The sequence below is a fragment of the Hevea brasiliensis genome, chromosome 14 (genome assembly GCF_030052815.1).
Source record: "Hevea brasiliensis isolate MT/VB/25A 57/8 chromosome 14, ASM3005281v1, whole genome shotgun sequence".
NCBI lineage: Eukaryota > Viridiplantae > Streptophyta > Magnoliopsida > Malpighiales > Euphorbiaceae > Hevea > Hevea brasiliensis.
Window position 1 is genome coordinate 22,101,266 of NC_079506.1, and position 25,502 is coordinate 22,126,767.

General features: G+C 31.2%; 1 protein-coding gene across 1 annotated transcript; it reads right to left on the reverse strand.

Annotated features, from left to right (window-relative positions):
• Positions 1 to 19,991: 19,991 nt before the first annotated feature.
• Positions 19,992 to 25,141, reverse strand: LOC131172903 (receptor-like protein EIX2). Its single transcript, XM_058134442.1, has 4 exons — positions 25,006 to 25,141; positions 24,563 to 24,858; positions 21,531 to 23,050; positions 19,992 to 21,479 (listed from the first exon to the last, which is right to left on the reverse strand). Exons 1-4 carry the CDS (start codon positions 25,139 to 25,141, stop codon positions 20,057 to 20,059), a joined length of 3,375 nt encoding a protein of 1,124 aa, XP_057990425.1. The 3' UTR covers positions 19,992 to 20,056.
• Between the last annotated feature and the right edge of the window lie 361 nt (positions 25,142 to 25,502).

Consider the following 25,502-nt stretch of genomic DNA (forward strand, 5'->3'; position numbering starts at 1 on the left):
TATATATGAGAACCCTAAGAAATGGATGTTTGAGAAATGAAAAGGTTGTTGAGACCTGAAATTGAAAAAAATGTTGAGATCTTGATATTGAGCTTTGTGATGATATTGGAGTTGAGAATGAATGAATTTGTTCATTGGAAGTGTTTTTAACAGGTTCCGAAGAACTGTTTTCTCCATTTTTAGCCGGTACTCTGCCGGATTTTCTTTAAAATTTACGGAACCTCAAATAAATTATGATTTTATTAACCTATGAATTATGGAAGCTATTCAAAGTAAGTATTTTAGTATGTGAATTGAATTTGAGTTATAATGAGATTATACTTGTGAATATTGAGATATTGAAAATCTAATGAGATTTCTGAGAAATCTGAATACTGTATTGAGATACATTATGTTTGAAAATTTTTGAGACTATTAAGTTTGAGAAATTGAGTATATATTGAAATTGTCTTTGGCAGGTTCAGAAGAACTGTTAGTCCAAATTACAGCCGACACTTTGTCGGATTATCGTTAAAATTTTTGAAATTTCCAATTTAGTTAGATTTTGATAAAAGTAAAAGTAGCCTAAATCTTCAATAAAGTTTTTGAATAAATAAATCAAGGACTGTAATGAAATCGGATAAAATAGAGTGCTCCGGCACACTGAGTGGCATAACTTGCTCGGCTACACTGTAGTCGGGTAAGGGGTGTCACAGGTCATAAGAGGTTAGTGCCTAATATTCCTTTCTCCCTTTATTAATCCTTGAGTTAAAGTTAAAATAAAGTGAAATTTGTAAGAAACTAAAAGAAATTTGTGAGTTATGAGGGGAGTGAATTTTTGGTACTCATGGTAAGTAATGGACTTTGATGACTTTAGTGTGTATAAAGTGATTTAGTGATGTTGATTTATGCATTTATAAGTATTAGAAGTTGATTTACATTGAAGTTTCATGAGGTTGAAATTGTGAGTTAGGATTTGACGTAACTTTGGTACTTTTGTATTATACCTTTGAAATTGGGATTATTGAGATGTGTTGATGATATTTAGAAGTGTTTTGAATGTCAAATTGAAGTAAGGAAGTTGGAGGAGATTGAATATTGGGAGTGCCATTTTCTGTAGGTTTGGGACTCAATGAGTCCAATGTGTTTGGTGAACCATAACTAAAATTGTGTGACTCCAATTGGTGTGAGACCAATTGGAGGTGAAACTAGACCCAAATGGCCCATTTTCCATGAAGAAACCATGCTTAAATTCTGTCCAAAACTTGACCAATTTTCTACCCAAATCCGGATGACCCTGCACAAAACCCAGAAAATGACCAAATGAATAGTATATATTTATTTGGTCATAACTCCCTCTATACTGGTCCAAATGACTTGAATTTGATACCATTGGAAAGCTTAGATATAGGGCTACAATTTTCATGAAGACCACTAAACCCAGAAATGCCTTAAACCAAACCAAATTGCTGGCCCATATTAGGTCACAAAACTGTCCAGAATTAGGTTGTCCAGAAACTGCTGGACATAAACTTATCCAACCAGTTTTGGCAAAATGTCCATAACTTGGTCTACAAGAACTCAAATGTAATGAAACTAGTGGGAAAATGTCCACAATACATAGATCTACAAAATTGGTATTTTGACTAAAACCCAGAAATCAAGAGAACTAGGTCAAATAGTTAGAATAAGTCACTGCATCAAAACCTGGAATCTGACCAAATTTTACTTGACCCCAGAACAATCTTTTAGTCATAACTCTCACTAGAAAAATCCAATTGGGATGAGACATACCTTTCCAGAAACATAAGAGACAGGGCTACAACTTTGTTTTAAGAACCTTCCTCAAATTATGAAGTTAAGAATCTCAAAAAGTGACCTGCAGTCACTGACCTGAACTAAACACCTATTAGCATAAGGTATATGAGTCCAGGTCAGTTAATTGGCCATAAATAATTCCAAAAAACTTGAAAAATTGTTATTTAAATTTTTTAATGATCATAGGACATAAGACAACAATTTCTCTGAAGATCACCATGCCTAAAAGTGACTGCAACATGTTCCATTAATTAGGTAAAATTTAAGTCTAAAAGCTGCCTAGTTAAGGAACCAGAATCTGAAAATGAATCAGTTATGATTGTCCGACCATAACTTGAGTTCTGAACATCCAATTGACATGATTCAAAAGGGAAAATAAAGACAAGACATAGAGGAACAACTTCCATGAAGGAAGTGGGGGCCAAACAATGGCTACAAACTGATCAAATGGATAGGTTAAAGTTGGTGTACAAAAATTGGAAATGGTACAAGTGACCATTAAACCCAGCAAATTCATTTAAGCATATTTCCCACTAGAAGTTTTCAATTGAAATGAGCCATACCAATATGGAAAGCTACCAAACAAACCTAAAACTTTGTTTTAGACATCCTTCTCAAATTATAAATGTATGAAGCCTAAATTTAAGGTCAAAGCTGTTGACTTAAATGGAAACCATGTTAATATGGGCTATTTGAATTCAAGCCAATAATGTGACTATAAATAATTCCATAGGTCAAAAAATTCTATGAAAAAATGACTATAAGACATAGGTCAACAAATTCTATGAAAAATACTAGGCATAAATGTTACTACAAGTTGTCCAAATAAATTGTTCAAATTGATTTGCAAAAATTAAGATACAAAAAAAAAATTGAACCTAAAGAAAGGTTCTTGATATAAATTGTTGACTTATTCCTAATAAGTCAATATATGCCAAATCACATAAAATAGTTATGCGGGACTCATTTTCCCACGATACATGGACATATAAATTCTGTTAAATGATTATTAATACTTAATTGCCCATAGTAAACCTAGGCTTATATTTATACAGTTGGATCGATTGGTATACCAAGTAGGGATTACAGATAGCAGTACTGCTTACAGAGCAAATCATGAACTAATAATATATGTCTGTTATGATTGTTCTACAGGCTATATGCGTACTCATTGGCCATTGTGCCTAACCTTATTTCTAGCCTCGTGCCTGACAGCTAGTCTCGTGCCTCATAGCTAGCCTCATGCCTAATAGATGTATACAGGGTAGACATATGGCTGTCTAACCCGTATACTCCCGTATATCCAGCATTATAGTTTGTTATAGGTTACTTGGGCACAAATATGCTGATATGACATGAAATACACCGATATGACATAAAATACGTTGATATGATTCTAAAGACTCTAATATGAGTTTAAAAAGCCAGAGAATGAAATTAATACACAGAAAAGATACTGATAATTAATTAATTTCCAAAGTACAGAAAAGTCATAAATGACTTAGACTATATAAAAAATGAATAGAAAAGATACTGTTAAATTTAACTATTCCCAAAGTGTAGGAAGTTTATAACTGTCTTAGAATTGATGATAATTTCACTGATATGAGTTTAAGGAAACTGAAAATAAGATATATGCACAGATAAGATCACGATAAGTAAATTTTTTCCAAAGTGCAATAAAATATATAATTGACCTAGAAGTGCAAAATTCTACATGGAGCTATTACTTTTAATTATTCAGTTATTATTCCTTAAAATTATGCACCACTAAGCAATTTGCTTAGTGCGTTAGTTTTTCCATCGCGTAGGTACTGAAGATCAGCAGCCGCCATAGTAGCAGCTGCCACAGTAGTGTTCCGACCGCAGTTGACCAGATCTGCATACAGTTCAGAGTTCACCTCATTAGTCTTTTGTATTTTGGTAGGGCCCATGTATAGACTAGTATTTTGATTCATTGTGTATAATCATGATGTAATTATTAGTTTGTGATGTAAATAAAAATTGTAATTACATATTTTGGATTGTAAATAAAGTTATAAATTTATGCATATGAATTTCTATATGAATGAATGAATGAACTTGGAATGGTATGAGTAGAAATGACATGATATGACATGTAAAGAGATGAAATTGTTTTTAACAGGTAATTATTAGGACTCACTAGATGCCAATAAAACAGAGGAGGCTCTGCCCGGGTTTTCACACAGAAAAAAAAAAATTCCACATGTTTTCTATAAAGTTTAAAATTAACAATGGACATGACAGGATAAGATAGGGTGCTCCGGCACCGAATGTGGCACTCCTCGCTCGGCTACACTGTAGACGGGTGAGGGGCATCGCAAAGGTACAAATGATTTTCTCATTATTTGCCTCTATGTGGATGATATGATTTATATGGGATCTTCTTCTCCTCTTATTAATGAATTCAAAGCTTCCATGGAAAAGAAATTCAAAATGACAGATCTTGGAGAGTTACAGTACTTTCTTGGGCTTGAGGCGAAGCAAGTTGAGGATGTCATCTTTGTGCCAAAGAAGAAATATGCTGCTGATTTGCTTAAAAGGTTTAACATTTTGGGTTGTAAAATTGCAGCCACACCAATGAATTTAAATGAAAAATTGCAAGTTAATAATGGTACTGAACCAGAGGATGCAAGGAGTTTTAGAAGTTTGGTTGGAGGCTTAATCTACTTGATTAATACGCAACCTGATATTTCTTTTACTGTTAGAGTTATTTCTAGGTTCATGCATTGTCCATCAAAGCATCATTTTGGAGCTGCAAAAAGGGTTCTACGTTATATTGCTAGAACAGTCGATTTTAGGATATGGTATGATCATGTTTTAGAGTTCAAATTATTTGGCTATACTGATAGTGATTGGCCTGGGTGTTTGGAGGATAGAAGAAGCACATCTAGTTATGTTTTTAGTCTTGGATCAGCTGCTGTGTGCTGGAGTTCAAAGAAGCAAACAACAACAACCTTGTTTTCATCTGAAGCAGAATATACAACTGCAAGTTCATCAGCATGTTAAGCCTTATGGTTAAGAAGAATTCTAGCTGATGTCTATCAAGAACAGCAGGAAGCAACTGAAATTTATTGTAAAAATCAAGCCGTAATTTCTATGTCCAAAAATCCAGCTTTTCATGGAAGAACCAAGCATATAGATATTCGAGTTCATTTCATTCGAGATCTTGTGTCAAATGAATCAATCATTTTGAAGTACTGCAACACAAATGAGCAGGTGGTAGATATTTTGATAAAGTCCCTTCCTTGAGATAAACATGTTTATTTTAAGCTCCAACTTGGTGTCTATAACTTTGAATCAAGAGGGAGTGTTGGAGAATGATTCAAAGTCAGTTACTGAAATATTAGTGCTTTTTTATGGAGTTGGATGTTTTTAATTCTGTTCCTTTATTTTCTACTTTATGCTAGTATTTTGCTGCTCTTCTTTTGCTAATTTGTTATTGTGTAAAGCCTATTTATAGGCCTGTTGTTTACTTCATTTTGCAAGTGAATAAAATAGCAACTTCAATTAACTATATCCCGTCTTTCTACTATAATTCCTCTATTTTTTGTTGCTTTGTTTAATTCCTAAATTAGCTCAAGCCTACTGCAGATTTTTTTTGGTCACCATCTATCTGATAAAAGTCCTGTGTGGCAGCCTCTTGTGTTTACTGTAGATTTCCAACAAGAATTATCAACAAAATATAACTTATTGTTTAACAAAAGTGCCATCCTTATTGCACGAGACCAAGAATGGTAATTAGGACTAGTGAGAACTGGAGATACCAGAACAAGAGCTAGATTTTCATTAGGATGAAGATAATACGGACTAGAGAGTTTTTGGGTAGGATCTTGATTAGTAGCCATGAACAAAGGCTTAGGTTTCAGTAAGAAAATGAAGAACAATGAAGCAATCTCGAGAGAAGAAAAAAATGTGCTCTGATACCATATGAGAAAAGGGAAAAGAATATTATTAATTTAGAAGAATGAAAAAGATACTAGAGTCTCTTTAGCTTATATATATATATATATATATATATATATATATATATATATATATATATATATATATATATATATATATATATATATATATATATATATATAGCCAGCTAAAGAAGGAACTAGGAAACTGACTCTAACTAATTCGACTAACTAATCAAATACATGTGAAGCAGCTAATTAATTACTAACTGACTTTTGAAGTTTTAGCGTCTAATTCTGTTTTTTTTTTTTTTTTTATCTGATGCTTATAAATTAAATTAACCTTTTAACTACTTAATAATTATTATTAATATAATGCTTTTGGAAAGTAAATGCCATTACTAAAGACTAATTTTAATTATATATTTTAATCTTTTTAGTCAAAAAGAAGAATAGGTATTATTGTCTTTTCATTCGCTTCTCCTCTAAGTAAAAAGCAACCGTCATTTAAGGTTTGCCATTGTACTGTTGGAAGATGGAGTAGCTTGCGTTTTGTGATTTGGAGTGAACTTAAATTGGATTAACGGTCAAGTCTCTGCTAATTTATTTATTCAAAATTTTGATTCATTTTCAAGGGTGGTTCTAATTATAGCTTCAAATAGAATTCTTTAATTCTCTACTTTTCAATTTTTATTAATTACATCCTATTATTATCGAATTCGTACATTACTTACTTAAAGAATTTATCACATCACACTAATGATAGGATATAATTACAATTTAATGAATATTAATTAATTTTATATTCTAAATATAACGAATTTATCACAATAATTTTTAAAAAAGTTGAAAAGTATGAAATTTAATTAATACTCAACTCAACTAAGCCTTTATCCCAAAAATTTGGGGTTAGCTATATGAATTCGCTTTCTCCACTCTAAACGATTTTGGGTTAAATCTTCAGAAATGTATAATGCTTCTAGGTCATGTTGTACTACTCTCCTCCAAGTCAATTTAGGTCTACATCTTTTTTTCTTTCTATCCTCTAACCTAATGTGCTCTACTTGTCTAACTGGAGCTTCCGTATGTCTACGTTTCACATGATCAAACCACCTCAATCACCCTTCTCTCAACTTATCTTCAATTGGCACCACTCCTACCTTTTCTCTAATACTCTCATTACGGACTTTATCTAGTCTAGTATGGCCACTCATCCACCTTAACATTCTCATCTCTGCAACTCTTATCTTAGACGTATATGACTCTTTCAGTGCCCAATACTTACTACCATATAACATAGCCAGTCGTATGGTTGTACGGTAAAATTTTCCTTTCAACTTATTGGGAATCTTATGATCACATAAAACTCCCGTGGCATGTCTCTACTTCAACCATCCGGCTTTAATCCTATGACTAACATCCCCCTCATATCCCCCATCTACTTGAAGGACTAAGCTTAGATATTTAAAGTGATTACTTTGGGACAATACCACTCCATTCAAACTAACTCCTTCCTTATCACCAGTTTGGCCTTCACTGAACTTGCAATGCATGTATTCTTTCTTCGTTCTACTTAACTTAAAACCCTTTGACTCAAGAGTGCTTCTCCAAAGCTCTAGCTTTCTATTGACTCTTTCACGTGTCTCATCTATCAGAACAATATTATCCGCAAACATCATGCACCAAGGAATACTCTCTTGTATATGTTTCGTCAATTCATCCAAAACTAATGTAAAAAGGTAAGGGCTTGTGGCTGATCCTTGGTGTAATCCAATTGAGATTGAAAAATCTCTTGTGTCCCCTTCCACTGTGCGCACAATAGTAGTAGCTCTTTCATACATATCTTTCAACACTTGTATGTACCTAATAGTTATCCTCTTTTGTTCTAACACATTCCATAAGCCATCTCTCTTATGCCTTTTCCAAATCAATAAAAACCATATTAATAAAAACCATGTGTAGATCTTTCTTCACATCTCTATATTTCTCCATCAAGCTTCTAATGAGAAAGATCGCTTCCATAGTTGAACGATAGGGCATGAAACCAAATTGATTGAGAGAGATAGAAGTATCATGACATAGTTGATGCTCCACAACTCTCTCCCAGAACTTCATAGTATACTCATGAGTTTAATTCTCCTATAGTTTGAGCAACTCTGTATGTCTCCCTTATTTTCAAAAATAGGTACTAAAATACTCCTCCTCCATTCATCAAGCATTTTCTTTGAGTTTAGAATCTTATTAAATAATTTAGTTAACCATGCTACTCCCATATCTCCCAAATACTTTCACACTTCAATTGGTATTTCATCGAGTCCACAGGCTTTACCCACTTTCATTCTCTTAAGTACTTTCTTTACTTCTAAAGATCTAATCCTTCTAGTATAATTCACATTCTTTTCTATTGTTCTATAGTCTATATTCACGCTATTACCATTTTAACTATTATTAAAGAGATCATTAAAATAATTTCTCAATCTTTCTTTACTGTCCTCATCTTTCACCAACACTTTTCCTTCTTTATCCTTAATACACCTAACTTGATTGAGATCTTGACATTTTCTTTCTCTCCTCCTTGTTAATCTATGAATATCTTTCTCCTCTTCTTTAGTTCCAAGTTTCTCATATAACTTTTCAAAGGCCTGTGCTCTTGTTTGACTAACTGCCTTTTTTGCCTCTTTCTTTGTTATCTTGTACTGTTCACATACCTTATTATTATCACATTTAGGTAATTTCTTATACCATTCTCTTTTTCTCTTCACTGCCTTTTGTACTTTCTCATTCTACCACCATCTCTCTTTTGAGGGTGGTCCATGTCCTTTAGACTCTCCAAGTACTTTTTTGGCTACTTCTCTAATCTTTGATGCCATCTGTATCCACATATCATTGGCCTTTATATCCAGCTTCCATCCTTCGGACTCGAGAAGCTCATTTTTGAATTTCACTTGCTTTACTCCTTTGAACTCCCACCACTTTATTCGAGCTACACTATTTCTTTTGACCTTACTTGAATTGTTCCTAAACTTGACATCCAAGACCACCAACCGATGTTGACTTGTTAAAGCCTCTCCTGAAATGACCTTGCAATCCTTTCATAGAGCTCTATTTGTCTTCCTGATTAAGAGGAAGTTGATTTGGCTTTTATGTTGCCCACTTTTGAAAGTCACTAAATGTGACTCTCTTTTTATAAAGTAAGTATTTGCTAGTATTAGGTCGTATGCCATAGTAAAATCTAGGATGCTTTTTCCCTCCTCATTTCGACTGCCAAAATCAAAACCTCCATGAACATTCTCATAACCTTGTCTATCACTTCCTACATGTCAATTCAAATCTCCACCAACGAAAACATTCTCTTCATTCGGTATGCTTTGCATTAAACCATCCATATCTTCCCAAAACTTTTATTTACTCTCATTGTCTAGTCCTATTTGTGGGGTATAAATACTAACTACATTTATTGTTTCTCCTTCTAGTACTAACTTTACTAGTATAATTCTATCTCCTACTATTTTTACAGCTATTGCTGCGTCTTTCAATGTCCTGTCTATGATTATGCCCACTCCATTATTGTTTCTCTCATTTCCGGTAAATCACAGTTTATACCCTGAATTACCCACTTCCTTACATTTCTCTCCTACCCTTTTAGTCTCCTGAATGCAAGCAATATTCACCATTCTCCTTTCTAAGATATGCACTAGCCCCATTAATTTTCCTGTAAGTGATCTAACATTCCAAGTATCAACCCTGATCCTCCTCCTATCCTGTTTCTTCCTAATTGGTCTCTTTCTATGATATCTTCTATTGTTTTTTATGTCTATCTTGTGCTCTGTTCCGCTATTTGTTATACTATCTGTCCTATAGACTAACTTCTTTACCCACACCCGTCCATGATGTGGGAATCCTTGCTCACTTAACACCACACTCGGGCACCGGCATGGCGCATTGCTTTCGATGAATGCCCTACACCCTTGCATATTTCTCACTATACCCAGGCTCCGATGTAGTGCGTCGTAAGTAGAGGACGCCCCAACGTTTATATCATCTGAATCCATATCATAAGGTGTGACGAAATTTTTATGCTGGTTGTTACCTACCGCAATCCTCCTCCTTTATCCGGGCTTGGGACTCGCTACGCGCAAACTACTTAGGGGAAATTTAATTAATATGTGGCATAATTATGAAAATTGAAAATAAAATTTTTTTATATTTTCTCTAAAATTATTAAAAATTGTAAAATATAAATTATTAATTATAAATATATATTATGTAAATTATTAATTAAAATATGTAAATTTAAATGGGTTCAAGTATTTTTCAAATAATAAAATCAGATTTAGGTATTTAAAATACTAATTGAATTCAAATAGAATAATTTTTATAGATATTTTATATTTTGTCATCTTAGCATAATGTAAAGGATAAAATTTAATTTTTCCTTAAATATTTACTATAAATTTATATACAATTAATTAAATAATATACAACAACAATAATAATTAAGTCTCACAAACTAGTTAAAATTAACTATATGAATCTTTTTATTTCTATTAAGTTATATTTGAATTCAATTTTATGTCAATATTCAAATATTGTGACTATTTACTTAAATCTCTCCCTTTTCATTCTTATTTTTTTTAATCATTAATTTATCAAATATTCGTGATAATCCAAATTAAACAGTTAATTACTTCTCAATTTTAAAAATAATTTAAAATTTTGTATATATTAAAATAGATTGTGAGTAATTTTATAAGAAATTACTTAAAAAAATTGTGCTTTTAATTTTTTTTTTCAATTATATTATATACTAACTAAATTACAATTCAAACCCTATGTTTTTCAATTTTTTTTTGTTTATATCCTATTATTGGCATGACATGACAGTTGACGTGGTAGCGCTACTAGTAAATTAACAGCACAAGTGATAATGGGATATGGTTAGTAAAAGTGGAAAAGTATAAGAGTCAGATAGCAATTTTAGTAATAATACAAAAAATACATCACGCTCTTCGGTCCAAGATTCCAACATGCAGATTTCCTCATGCATGTTTTTATAAGTAAAAGATCTATTAAATTATAATTATTTTCCAATATTTTCAATGAATTTTGAGAATTTTTTTCAATAAATATAACCTTTATTTGTATTCCATATAGCTTAAATGAGAGTATAATATATGTATTATATTTTAAATAAAAAAATATAATTATTTAACTATAAAATTTAAATAGATAGACCATTTTTTAACAAAACAATACTCAAAATATATAATTATTCAAAATTAAAATAAATTAAGGATATTAATTAGGATTGACCATTTTATTAATAGAATTAATTTTTTAAAAATAATTTAATTCAAATTCAAAAAAGAGGAATTGTTATGTATTTTTAATATATTTAAAAATTTACTCCTAAGGGGTGAGATGGAATGACAAGTACCCTTCTCCTTTAACTAGTGGCTTCAGGTTCAAACTCTAAATGTGAAGCACCTTTAAAACATAGAAGGGAGTACTTTACCCTCCTTTATGAGCCTGTCCGACGAGAATTCGGATTAGTTGGGCCAACAGATTTAGAATACCAAATGATTTCTACCAATATATATATATATATAATTTATTTTAATTTACACTAAAATTAATTTAAATAAATTAGTTTCGGATCAAATAATAAGAATTAGAGAGTTAACTTGATTTTTCAAATAAACTCAGAACACGTTACTACTCTTAAAAACATTTTATTTTTATTTTTATTTTTATTTTTATTTAATTTTATAAAAATATGATTTAGAGCCACAATACAGTTTATTTGTTTTATTATTAATAATAATTAATATGTGGAGGGGGCATGCATCTTATTTTCATTTTTAGTCATATACTTTTTTTTAAGAAAAAAGGGAAATTAGTTCAAACTAGATTAGCAAATAAATTTAGGGACGACAACGAGTTAGATATTTATAGGTATTCGATCTGACTTATAACGACCCAATTTATGGACTGGATCGACACTAAGACGTGGGTAGGGATAAAGCTCCCAAAGCCTGTAGTAAGCCTCACTGTTTAAACCCAAACCATAAGCCCAATTTCAAAATCCAAATCAAGAAAATATCCGAACAGAGTTCGGCCATATCCAGGACCATCCAATGTAGAGTTTTTGACTCCCCCAACCTGTAATCACAATATATAATAATTTAGAGAGCTCAGCTCACCCACAACATTTTCAATTAACACAATGTGATCACTGGGAGCCCAGCTCCCTCATCCACATAAACAAAAAAATTCATAAGTCCACACATACATAATCAATAAATTAATAAATTTAAATAGTTAATCTTTTACAGATCCAGCTAAATAAAATGTCAATAGCACATGCAGAGTTTTGGATTTTAATCAACAACAATAAATAATATATAATTAGATTTGTGATGAATTCGAGTTTGAGTAATAATACTCATGATACGTTCGAGTTTGAGAAATAATATCTGTGATAGGTTTGGGTTCGAGTATGATAGGGGTGGCAATAGGTAGAATACCTATGAAAATCATCCTACCCAAACATAAAACTGACTAATATACTTAAAACCTAAACTTATCAAAATTTATTTTCATTTACTCAAATCAGTCTCAAACTCAATTGTTATTATTTAAAAATACTCGAACTCATTTAATTTTATATATTTTAATTAATAATATACATAAAAAACTATTTTTTATTAATAATTTTTATTTAAAATTTTAATAATTTAAAAAAATATTTAAATACTATTTTATAAAATATATAATTTAGACTAATTTTCAAGTAAGTTTTCTAAGAAAACTGCATGCATAGGTAATTTTCAGTCCAACGATATTTAAAGGGAAAACTGGAACTACTTGTAGCAATTTTTAGTTCTGTATAGCTGACTACAAACAGTTTAGTCGACCAGCTTTTAGCAGCCATTGAATAAAAAATAAGTGGCGTATTATCAGGTTTTTTTTTTTTATGCCGTATTTTCAGGTTTTATCCCCCACCAACTTAGCCTCACCCTTTTTTTTCATATTATTAGATTTTAAATCCAAAGTTAATTTCAAATTGAATTATATATTATTTAAATTCATTTTACTAGGGTTTGATCAGATCGAATATCTGAAAAAAATTAAATTTTTTGCTATTACTATTTTTATACGTAACTAATTAACAAAAACGTTTTTATTAAGACATACTAAATTATATATTTTATACACATATTTTTATAAAACGATGTAAAATCCTTAAAGATATTAAAAAAACAACCGTAACAATTTTTCACTTATTTAATTTAGGAAATTAAGTAACTATTTTATGTGACTTAATTAATTTAAAAAATATATTTTACATTTAAAATATAAAATAATATTCATTATATTCTTATTTTATTTCATATTAATCCATAAGTAAGTGAAGTTTTCATATTTTTCAATAATAATAATAATAATAATAATAATAATAATAATAATTATTATTATTAAAAAAAGACTTCACCGTCTATTTCACGATTTGCCCATTATACTCGATCTTTTGTTTACTAATTAATTTAGAAAAAAATGGTTAAGTTGATGATCAGCTGCTCATAGGATTCAAGGGAAATTTCTTAGATACTTCAACGGCATAAGCTATTTTAAATGATTACAATAGAATTTACAGATGCTTATCAATAAAAATGGTTGGTAAGATTTGAAATCTCAATTTGATGATAATGTTAGGCGAATCTTATCAACTAAATTAATCTTTTAACTATTTAATAATTGTTATTAATATAATGCTTTTGGAAAGTAAATGCCATTACTAAAGACTAATTTTAATTATATATTTTAATCTTTTTAGTCAAAAAGAAGAATAGGTATTATTGTTTTTTCCCTCACTTCTCCTCCAAGTAAAAAGCAACCGTCATTTAAGGTTTGCCATTGAGCTTTGGAAGATGGAGTAGCTTGCGTTTTTTGATTTGGAGTGAACTTAAATTGGATTAACGGTCAAGTCTTTGCTAATTTATTTATTCAAAATTTTGATTCATTTTCAGATAAGTTTTGCGAGGTGGTTCTAATTTTAATTTCAAATAGAATTTTTTAATTTTATACTTTTTAATTTTTATTAATTACATCCTATTATTATCAAATTCGCACAATAATTACTTAAAGAATTTATCACATCACATTAACTAGTATATAATTACGGAATATTGAATATTAATGTAATGCCCTCACTTTAGATAATTCTGTACATTTTACTGTTCTGATAATCAATGGCTGTCCGGAGAGCCAGAATGTCTGGAACTATAATTAAACTAGAGTGAGGAGTCATAAATAACTCAAATAACAATAAAAAAAATTTACAAAAAAATTTTAGAAATAAAATACAATAAACTTAAATGAGCCGGTGCCCCGGCGATGAGTGACCTAACGGGAAGTTGCTGTAAAAACAGCTAGTAGCCCTAAACTCAAGGGAAACCCAGTAAAATAATTTTTGAGACTCCAGAGAATAGTCATTGAGATTTCGATGGTATTAGAATGCTAACAAAATGCTTAAAAAATTTTATCAATCGATACAGATGATTTTAGCTCGTTAAGCTAAACGGAGTGCATTTTGGTCATTTCGCCTTCAGAGACAATTTTTGACCAATTTGTCCATTTAAGTACGAGAATTATATGTCATATTGACCAACTTGTCCATTTAAGTAAGAGAATTATATGACATAAAATGTGAACAAATATTGATAATAATTTAATTAAAAATGAGTAAAGAAAGAAGAAAGAAAAAGAAAATAAAATGAAATTAAAAAGTTAATATTACATAATTGTGATATGGGATGATGTCATTAAAATTATCCCCACCAATCACAATTAAGCAAACTCATTAAAAGATGATAAAAACAACCCAAAAATCTGCTTCTTCAATTTATCCCTCCCATGGCCGAAACTTAGTCTCTTTCCTCTATTAAAATTCTTTTCATCTCTCTCTTCATGCTTCTTTGATTTCCCACCATAATACCCTTCTTTCCTTCATTAAACCTTGTCAATTCTTCTTGGGAGAGTGTTTGGCAGCCTAGAAAAAGAAAGAAAGTGAAGGAAAATCTAAGTTGGGCTAAGAGAAAATTCTGCCACTAAGGTTAGTGCTTATTCTCCATTATTTTCTTGATTAATTCTTGGATTTGGTTTCTAAGCGTGGGAAATAGCAAGAAGAATTTATAAAATCGGGTATGTATGCATGGGAGGAATTTTGCCAGCCTAGGTATATGGAGGAAGTGATGTGTTTAATGAGATTTAACCTTGAATTCTAACTTAGGAGAGGTGCTAGATATGAAAAGTAAGTTAAATTTGCATGTATAGTATGAAATTGTGATTTTGAAGTTAGGGTTTAGAACCAATTTGGGAGAAATGATGTTATGATGCTTAATTGTGGATGTTGAGGTCAATTGTTGAGCAATTGATGTGTGTTGGTTGCAATTTGAAGTTGTTAGTTGATGGAATTGGGCTATTGGAAGTGTAGTTTCTTTACAGGAATTTTTGAACCTTGAGTCTAGTACATAATTATGATCATAAGTAGAGTTGTGTTACTCCAATTGGTATGAGGCCAATTGAAGATGAAACCTAGGACAATTTGCCACATTTTTCATGAAGAAACCCTGCCCAGAAAACCAACTTAAGTTGACCTAAAAATTGCCTCAATCCGGGTAACACACAAGCTGTCCCTGGAAATGACTAAATAAACAATGTTTGTTCAAATGATCATAACTCAATGTAGAAATGTCCAATTGACCTGAATTTTATATCAATAGAAAGCTTAGAAAATTTAGAATAACTTTCATGAAGAACATAACTATAAATTTTGATCAGAACTTAATGAAATTGTCCATCAAATTCAGGACACCAAAACTGCCAGAATTGGTTTTTGTCCAGAAATTCTGGGTAGAGACTAATCCGGCCAGTTATGGTAATTTGGCCATAACTTGAGCTACAAAACTCTAAATGGAGTGATTCAAAAAGGGAAGTAAAGAAGACACATAAAGGAACAACTTTGATGAAGAAAAGTTTGCCAAATTCTCACTGTAACTTAGACCAATGGAATAGTAAACATAGGACACAAAAACTAAATTTTTGAAAATACTTCTAGGAGGCTTCGAAGTATAATTGGCAATCAATGCCAACAAATTTAGAACTCAAAATGTGGTATAATTATGTATCTAAAATTTGTATACAGATTATATATGAAAAAGTCAACAAATTGAGTGAATAGTAATATGTGAATAGTAACTCCAAAAACATAAGGAATAATAAAAGAAATTAAAGAAGCCATTATGAGTACTAATATATATAGTGTAATTAGTGAATTAAAAATTCTTGAATTTGAGTGACCCTAGGACATAAGGGAACAACCAATATAAAGGACCTTAAGTAAAAATTATGACTGTAATATGTTCAACCATTTGGACAAGATTGGGATTCCAGAATTTTTCTGGTTTTGGATTCAGAAGAAAATAATGAACCAGTTATTGTTATTTGACCATAACTGGAGCCCTAAAACTTTAATTGACATAATTCAAATTAATATGAATAAATAAGATGAAGACTTAGGATTTTATTTTAGGAACTTAGAACCAATTCTAAGCCTGAGTGCTTGGAATTGTATAACCAATAAAAATAGAAAATCTGGAAATGAATAGACTTACAGGGTTCAACACCCTGGACAGTCATTACTTATTTCTTTAAAATTAGAGTTATACTACTTCAAAATAAATGATTAAAAAGAGAAATTTAAGTTAATCTAAAATCCATGAAATGTTCATGGATTATTTGGAATCTGAATGATAATTTATATAAATGGTATAATGAATAAATGAATCAAATGAATGTAAGCAAGATACATTAGTTCTCTTTATTGGAGAAAGGAAAAATTGCTTTGAGTATAGTTATATATGAGAATAATTATTATGAATTGTGATCAATATGGATAATATAATGAATGTATAAATTAGGATGAATGTATAAAGTTATGTAAAAATGAGATTAGATATTTATGCTTCTGCTATGAATAAAATTTAAATACTATAGATTATAATTGGAAAATAAAATGAAATAGTAAAACTTAGGAACATTTAATGGTACTAATGTGCCCATATATTGCCTAGACACTTGTATCAGATTGGATAGATTGGCATGCCAATAGGGTATTGTTTTAGCAGTATTGCGTAAGGTTTTATGCCTTATTTATGGTTTTTATGCCCGATTATCTGTTCTCTTGCCTTTAGTCATACTGATATGTTATCATGGCTTTTAGCCATACTGATTTCATAAGTGGTTGACATTCCATATTTCACGTCTCATGGTATGACGACCCAAGACACCACGGTGTCCAGTGCCCAGTGACCCGCTTATCCAGTTTAGTCAGCCTATCATAGGTTACTTTGGCAGTGTAATTTATTAAAATAAGTTAAAAATATTATAAATTAAAAATATTAGAGATTAACTAAATGAGTGAGAAGACCTGAAATAAATTAGATTAGCTATAAGAATCTATTTAATAGAAAGAATTGAAATGAACTGAACTGATGTTAATATTTATCTATTATAAAATGACTCTGAAAACGTTAATTATTATAAAATAATCTAAGATAACCTAGCAAGTATTGAACGAAATGATAAAAAGATTAGCAATAAAAATATAACTTAAATAAACATTACAAATGCACATTTTCATAATTGTATAAAGTTAAGAATAATATTCATAGAATTTTTGTGGATTGTATATTATTACTGTGAATTTAGGAATTAAGCGCTTCTGAAGAGGAATAAATTAGAACAAAAGATAGTTGATGCTAGAAGTATTATATTAAATTAGATTAAATTCTAGAATATCCAAATTATGATCCATTCTTTCTTTATTTGTATATATTATTTTCTTGTTATATTATTGCACCACTAAGCAGAAATGCTTAGCGCAATGATTTGTTTCCCTAGCGCAGGTACTAGAGACAAAGTCTAGTAGACATTAGACTGGGATTTGGGAGTTCCAATCTGCAAATTATTCAAGGTTATCACTTCCTCAGCAATGCATGTAGTTAAAGCCCATATAGGTTATATTATGTATTTTGTACATTATAATTAGTTATTATTTATAATGTAAATTATGAATTGTATGTCGAAATATAGATTATGGAATTGTAATTAATTTATAGATCATGTAAATTATAAATTTATGTAATCATTCTGTAAATCATGTAAATTAATGAAACTTGAGAATTTCTATATATAAATTGTGCATGAATGGAAATGCATGGAAATGAATATGAAATTGAAATATATGGATGATATTTGGAATATGAGTTGATTATGAGAATAATTGGTGAGATTTTTATTATAGAATGTTATTGAAAGATTTCAAGCAGGTGAATAGTGAAATACACCAAACAGTAATACAATAGGGAAAACTCCGCCAGTTTTTCCCTCATAAATAAATTGAATGATTAATTAAAAGGGCAAGAAGAAAAAAAAATTATTTAGGAATAAAGTAAGATAAGATAGGGTGCTCCGGCACCAAGTGTGACATGTCTCGCTCGCCTACACTTTAGACGGGTAAGGTGTGTTACAATTAATTAATTTTATATTCTAAATATAACGAATTTATCACAATAATTTTAGAAAAAGTTAAAAAGAATAGAATTTAATTGATATGCGATATAATTAAAAAATTGAAAATATAGATTTTTTGTATTTTCTCTAAAATTATTAAAAGTTTTAAAATATAAATTATTAATTATAAATATATTTTATGTAAATTATTAATTAAAATATGTAAATTTAAATGGGTTCAAGTATTTTCTAAGTAAAATAATTGGTTTTGGGTATTTAAATTACTAATTGAATTCAAATAGAATAATTTATATATATATTTTATATGTTGTCATCTTAGCATAATGTAAAGACTAAAAATTAATTTTTTTTCCTTAAATATTTACTATAAAGTTACATATAATTAATTACATAACATACAATAACAATAATAATTAAGTCTCTCAAACTAGTTAAAATTAGCTATGTGAATTTTTTTTCTATTAAGTTATATTCGAAATCAATTTCATATCAATATTCAAATATTATAAATCTTTTGATACTATTTACTTAAGTATCTCCATTTTCATTCTTATTTCTGTCATGACCCAATCCCGCGGGCCGTACCGGCATTAAAAGCTAGGTCAGTATAAAACCTTCGAGGCCTATAGTAAGCCTTATTATTCCCAAATTCATAACCAGGGCCAAAAACTAATGCCTATTTTGTAAATAAAATAAAATAAAATATTACATTTTTATTTGGGTTAACTCAACCCGATAACCATCAAAACTAAAATTAGGGGGACACAGCTCAGCCATGATACCACTGTTTGCAAACATTTTAAATATCATAAAAATTTTGCATTTAGTAAAACGCCAAAACTTAAATTTATATAATACTTGACGAGATTATTACTAGTGCTAATACATGCAGAGTTCTAGATTATAATTTTGAAAAATAATAATACAAATAAATAACTGCTAATAAAATTGCGAGGAAGGAAACAAGTTATTCTAAAAAAGAATTTCTCCTGTAGTCTGGAAAAATAGGATGAACAAAAGCAAGTGTTGGACTCATAGAGTAAGATATTGATTTTAAATACAATTTCTATAAAAAAAAAAACTAAATGAAATCTTGATAAAAATATATAAATTAAAATAAAAACGTATAATATTGAAAGATCAAAAATTGAATAATATAAAAATATGAATGAAATTTACATAGAAGTGTAAAGAATACAATAAAAATAAAAATATTAGAGAGGCAAATAGTAATTTTCTAAGAATACACTAAAATTTTGTAGGTTAAATTTTAAATTTAAAAGTTTTACAGAGCAAATAGTAATTTTGAAAAAATTAATTAAAGCTTATAAATAAAATTATAATTTTGAAAAATTTTAAGGGGTCAAACAATAATTTTTTAAAAAAAATTATTAAATTTTATAGGTAAAAATTGTAAAATTTTTTAAGAATTTAATTTAATTAATTATATTTAAGTTTAAAATAAAAGAATATATTTTTTTAATTTAAAAACTTTTTATTTAAAAAAATATGCATAATTATGTAATAATTCTTTTAAATTTTTCCTTATAAATAATTTATTCCAAATTAACCATTTTAAATTAATTAATAAGAAGAGTGCAAGCAATTAAGTTGAAGTAACAAAAAGTTTATTCTTAAATTTCCCTTTCTCCAAATTCAAACAATCCGAGACTTGCTGAAATACTTCACTAGATTGCACAAGAAATTTAAGACTTGCAAAAGAAAAATGAAAAACGTCAACGAGCGCCCCGATTTCTTCTTCTTGCAGCTGCTTTCATTTTCTCACTTGACAATCTATAAGCAGTTCCATCCACAAATGCAAAGTATACTCCACCCCAAGACCTTTTCATTGCAAAAACTAAATAAGGAAGCAATAAACCTGCTGCGAATCCCACCCCAATGCTCATGTAAAACCACTTATCAATGAAGCCATTGCCATTGTCAGTCTGATCTGCTTTCCCTCCACCATCTGGATAATTGTCTCCTCCATTGTTTGAATCATTAGAACACTTCACCGTAAGAGGATCTCCACATAGACCAGGGTTCCCAGCGAAAGAGGATGCATTAAAAGTTGACATCTGATTTGTAGAAGGTATTATGCCTGACAGGTTATTGTTTGACACATTCAAACTCCCCAGAAATGTCAATGAAGATATGCTTTGGGGAATAGGACCTGAAAGCCTATTGCCTGAGAGATCAAGAGATAACAACTGACGCAATTCTGAAATGCTCTCAGGAATCTGGCCACTGATGTGGTTTCTTGATAGATTCAAAACTTCCAAACCAACTAATTTTGTTATTGCTTCAGGAAGTTCTCCACTTAATTTGTTTCCAGACATATCTATACAGGTTAGCAGGGAAAGAGTCCTAGTGTACCTTAATCCAAGGCCATTTATGGTCACATATATGTTCTCTTGGTAATTGTGATGTTCAGAAAGAGTTCCATAAAGCAAATAATGGTTAACGCTCTGCTGTTGAGTCATGGCTTTAAGATTGCTCAAGCTAGCAGGAATGGAACCATTTAATTGGTTTTCTGCCAGATCCAAAATTTGCAGGGAACTCGAATTTGAAAGTGCCAAAGGAAGTTCTCCAGAAAATTTATTTGACCTGAGACTAAGTATCCTGAGACGCGGAAAAGCTTCTCCAATCCATCGTGGTAAATTTCCTGTCAACATGTTGTTTCCGAAGTCTAAAGTTTCCAACTTTGACAAATTCTGAAGAGATGATGGAATTTTTCCTGAGAGTTGGTTGTTGCTCAAGTGAAGTGTTTGAAGCCCAGTTATCTGACCTATAGAGTTTGGAATCCCACCAGACAAATTGTTTTTTTGAAGGTCTAGAACAGTGAGAGAAGAACAATTTCCTATGCTTGAAGGAATACTTCCTGCCAAGTTATTTTTTGAGAGGTCAAGGACATCGAGCGATAACTCTCCGACTGAGGCTGGGATTGCACCCGTCAACTTGTTACCAGAAAGTGAAAGAAATGACAACACTGACATGACTTGACCAATATTTTCTGGTATACTACCGGAGAACTGGTTATTAGAAAGATCTAGTAAGATGACATTTGGAAGAGGAATGGGTCCTTTGAATTGGTTGGAGCTCAAATCAACAGTTGCATAGGAAATTATATTGAATGGATTTGGTATATGACCCTCTAAACTATTGAAAGAAACATTCAAAAAGGCTAGAATGCTAGTCATGTCCCAGAACCAATTTGGGATAGAACCGGAAATACCAGCCCCTGAGAAATCTAAAACGAGGACCTGTTTTTGAGATCTAAGCCAAGAAGGGAAGGACGTACCTAGATGGCATGAACCCATCTCCAAGGCAATGACTTGGAAAGGCGGGACCCAAATGGAGCTTACATTCAAAACGAAAGAATTTTCTGATAAACTAATTTTCTCCAGTTTCCCCAGCCTATGAAAATGTGCTTCTGAAATAACGCCTGTCAATTTATTGAGAGAAACATCAAGGGAAGACAACTCAGAGAGCAATCCAATGCTATCAGGCAGAGTACCATTTAGCTTATTTGACGCAAGCGTGAGGGTAGTCAAACGCTGTAAGTTTCCAATGGAAGAAGGAATTGAACCTTGAAGCAAGTTATTGTTCAACCGGAGTTCGACAAGATTCTTGAGCTGGCCAATTGAATCTGGTAAACTTCCCGTCAGGTTGTTTAACGACAAGTCAATGTACTGCAAATTAGAAAGCTTGCCAATGGAGCTTGGAATCCCACCCTCAATATAATTGAAGTGTAAATCAAAATGAATAAGAGATGTCATATTTCCAAGAAGAGTAGGAAGTCTACCATGTAACCCATTGATAGATAAATCAAGAATTTGTATCTTTTTCCAGCTTCTTGCAAATAGTTGGAAGCAACTTGCTGAGAGTTTCAAATTATAATTAAGCTTCAATGACTGCAAATTTGGTAATTCACCAAAACCAAGTGGAATCCTTCCAGTCAACCAGCTATTTCCGATGTCAACAGATACAAGGCTGCTAATGTTCGCAAGCCAAGTTGGCAACTTAGCCTTGAAGAGGCTGCCCTGAAGGTTTAGGACTTTAAGCGAAGTAAAATTAAGAGAAGGAAGAGAATAGGAGAAACCAGATAAACCACAATATTCTAAGTGCAACTCAGATAAAAGTGGAAGCTTGTTTAATGGCTCAATCCATTCTCCACCTAACTTTGAAAGGTCTACAGAATTCATTGCCAAATATTTTAGTGAAAGAAGACCGCTCACCCATTCAAGATTATCAACAGTTAAACCCCAATAAGAGACATCAAGGAACTGCAAGCTAGAGAGGTTTCCAAGATTTGGAGGAATTGCACCACTAAACCCAGCATATGACAGGTTTAGATATTGCAAGTTCTCCAAAGAGGACAAGAAATGAGGAATTTTACCAGTGAAATTGTTCCCACTTAAATCCAGATGTTTCAAGGACTTAAGTTTTGCAAGTGAAGCTCTAATCTCCCCACCTAATGGCTGACGACCTGATGAATTTGGGAGATCAACTGCGAGAACAGCACCAGTTGTATTGTGACAAGCTATTCCTGACCATTGACCGCAATTGGTTCCATGCCATGAGGAAAGCCGATTCCAGCTATCATTAAGACCCATTTTGAGGTCAAGAAGAGCCTCTCTCTCAGCTGCATTGCAGTGCACCAATTGAGCAACCCCACCACAAATTAATTCTCCAGATAACAGACAGATGATCCAAAGAAATTGAAAGGTCTCCATAGATCAAACACTCAATGCCCTGTTCAGAAGCAAAGAATTTAGTCTAATTTTCAAGTAAGTTTTCTAAGAAAACTGCATGCATAGGTGAGTTTCAGTCCCACGATATTTATTGAGAAAACTGGAACCAATTGTAACAATTTTTAATTCTGTATAGCTGACTGCAAACAGTTTAGTCCACCAGCTTTTACCAGCCATTGAATAAAAAATAAGTGGCGTATTTTCAGGTTTTAACCCCCACCAATTAGAAACACTTTTTGGAAAATTATTATATCCAGATAGCACTAAAAAATAGTGCTCATTTAAAAACAAAACGGTCAATTTTTTCTTAATTTTAAGAATGTGGCACTTTATATTTAGATAGAGAGTACATATATACTGGATGGATTCAATAATTTTTTACACATTTTTTTCCTTGTTATTAAATTTCAAACTCAAATTCATCACAATTCTCGATTATATATTACCCAAATCCATCCAATTAGGGTTTAGTCGGATCGGATACCCGTAAAAACTTAATTTATTATCATCCCTACTTTTATGCCTAATTAATTAATGAAAACGTTTTTGTTAAGACATACTAAATTATATATTTTATACACATTTTCATAATTGATGTGTAATCTTAAGAGATATTAGAACAGCAATAATAACAATTTTTCACTTATTTAATCTAGGAAATTAAGTAACCATTTTACATGATTTAATTAATTTTGGAAAAAATTGTTTTATATTTAAAATATAAAATAATATTCATTATATTCTAATTTTATTTCATATTAATCCATAAGCAAGTGAAGTTTCCATATTCATCAATTATTATTATTATTATTGTTATTATTATTATTATTATTATTAAAAAAAGGACTTCGCCGCCTATTTCACGATTTGCCCATTATGCACGATCTTTTGTTTATTAATTAAATGAGAAAAAAAATAGTTAAGTTGATGACCAGCTGCTTATAGGACTAGAGAGAAATTTCTTAGATATTTCAGGGGTATAAAATATTTTAAATGATTCCTGTAGAGTTTACTGGTGCCTATCAACAAGAATAGTTAGTAAGATTTGAAACCTCAATTTAATGATAATATTAGATGAATCTCATATGAGAAAAAGGAAAAGAATATTATTGATTGAGAAAAACGAAAAAAATACTGGAGTCTCTTCAGCCTATACATATATATATACAACCAGCTAAAGAAGGAACTAAGAAACTGTCTCTAACTAATCCGGCTAACTAATCAAATACACATAGAGCAGCTAACTAACTGACTAACTAACTTTTGAAGCTTTAGCGCCTAATTCTGTTTTCTGGTCTAAGCGCCTAATTCTGTTTTCTAGTCTAATAGCCCCCTGCAAGCTGGGGAGCATATGTTCTTCATGCCCAGCTTGGCAGTAAGCTTTTGAAATGAAGCTACAGGAAGCGATTTTGTGCAAATATCTGCTAGCTAAGTTATGAAAGAAAAAAGAAGCAATTTGATGAGACTAGAATGAACCTTCTCACTTACCAGATAGCAATATATCTCAATATGCCTAGTACATTCATGGAAGGTGGGATTAGCAGCAATCTGGAGAGCTGATTTATTATCACAGAAAAGAAGTGCTGGGTTTGAGTGAGGAACATGGAAATCTTTGAGCAAGTAACACAACCACTGTAACTCACAAGTTGTTGAAGCTAGTGCTCGATACTCTTCTTCTAAAGAGGATCGAGATACTGTTGATTGCTTCTTAGCTCTCCAACATATAAATGACCCTCCAAGAAAAATACAATAACCAGTTATAGATTTGTGAGAATCCACACATCCTGCCCAATCCGAATCAGAAAAAGCTTTCAATTGCAAATTTGATGATGCTAGGAAGAAAATTGCTGCTCCTGGTGACCCTTTAATGTACCTTAGAACTCTATGTGCTACTTGCAAGTGCTGCGAGGTAGGTTTGTCCATAAACTAACTTACTTGTTGTGTGGCAAAAGAAAGATCCGGCCTTGTAGAAGTGAGATACAAAAGCCTGCCAACAAGTTTTCCATACTGTTGAATGTCAATGAGAGGATCACCTGCTGATTGACTAAGTTTCAACTTGCTGTCCATTGGTGTAAGAGCCGGTTTAGAATCTAAGAAGCTTGCGTCAGGGAGTATATCAAGGGCATACTTTCTCTCACTTAAAATGATACCAGAAGAAGTTTTAGTCACTTCAAGACCAAGGAAAAATTTTAAAATTTCAAAGTCTTTAATTCTAAATTTATGGTCAAGAAAGGCTTTTTCATTAATCTGTACAAGATTAGTGCCAGCTAGGATGACATTATCGACATAAAGAAGAAGCACTATAATATCTGCTGATGTCACACCCTGCTCCTCGTAAGATGTAATATGTTCCCGTAGTACACCTAATGAATTACCGTACATCACCTACCGGTAACCCATTAAATATAATACAAGGGATTTTAAAACA

Coding starts and splice junctions, on each gene's coding strand:
- LOC131172903 (XM_058134442.1), bottom strand. CDS start 25,141: ATGGACAGCAAGTTGAAACTTAGTCAATCAGCAGGTGATCCTCTCATT. Junction 23,051..24,562: donor TTGAGATATATTGCTATCTG/GTAAGTGAGAAG, acceptor TGATCTATGGAG/ACCTTTCAATTTCTTTGGAT. Junction 21,480..21,530: donor TCCGGTTCTATCCCAAATTG/GTTCTGGGACAT, acceptor TTCTTTCAATAG/TTTAGAGGGTCATATACCAA.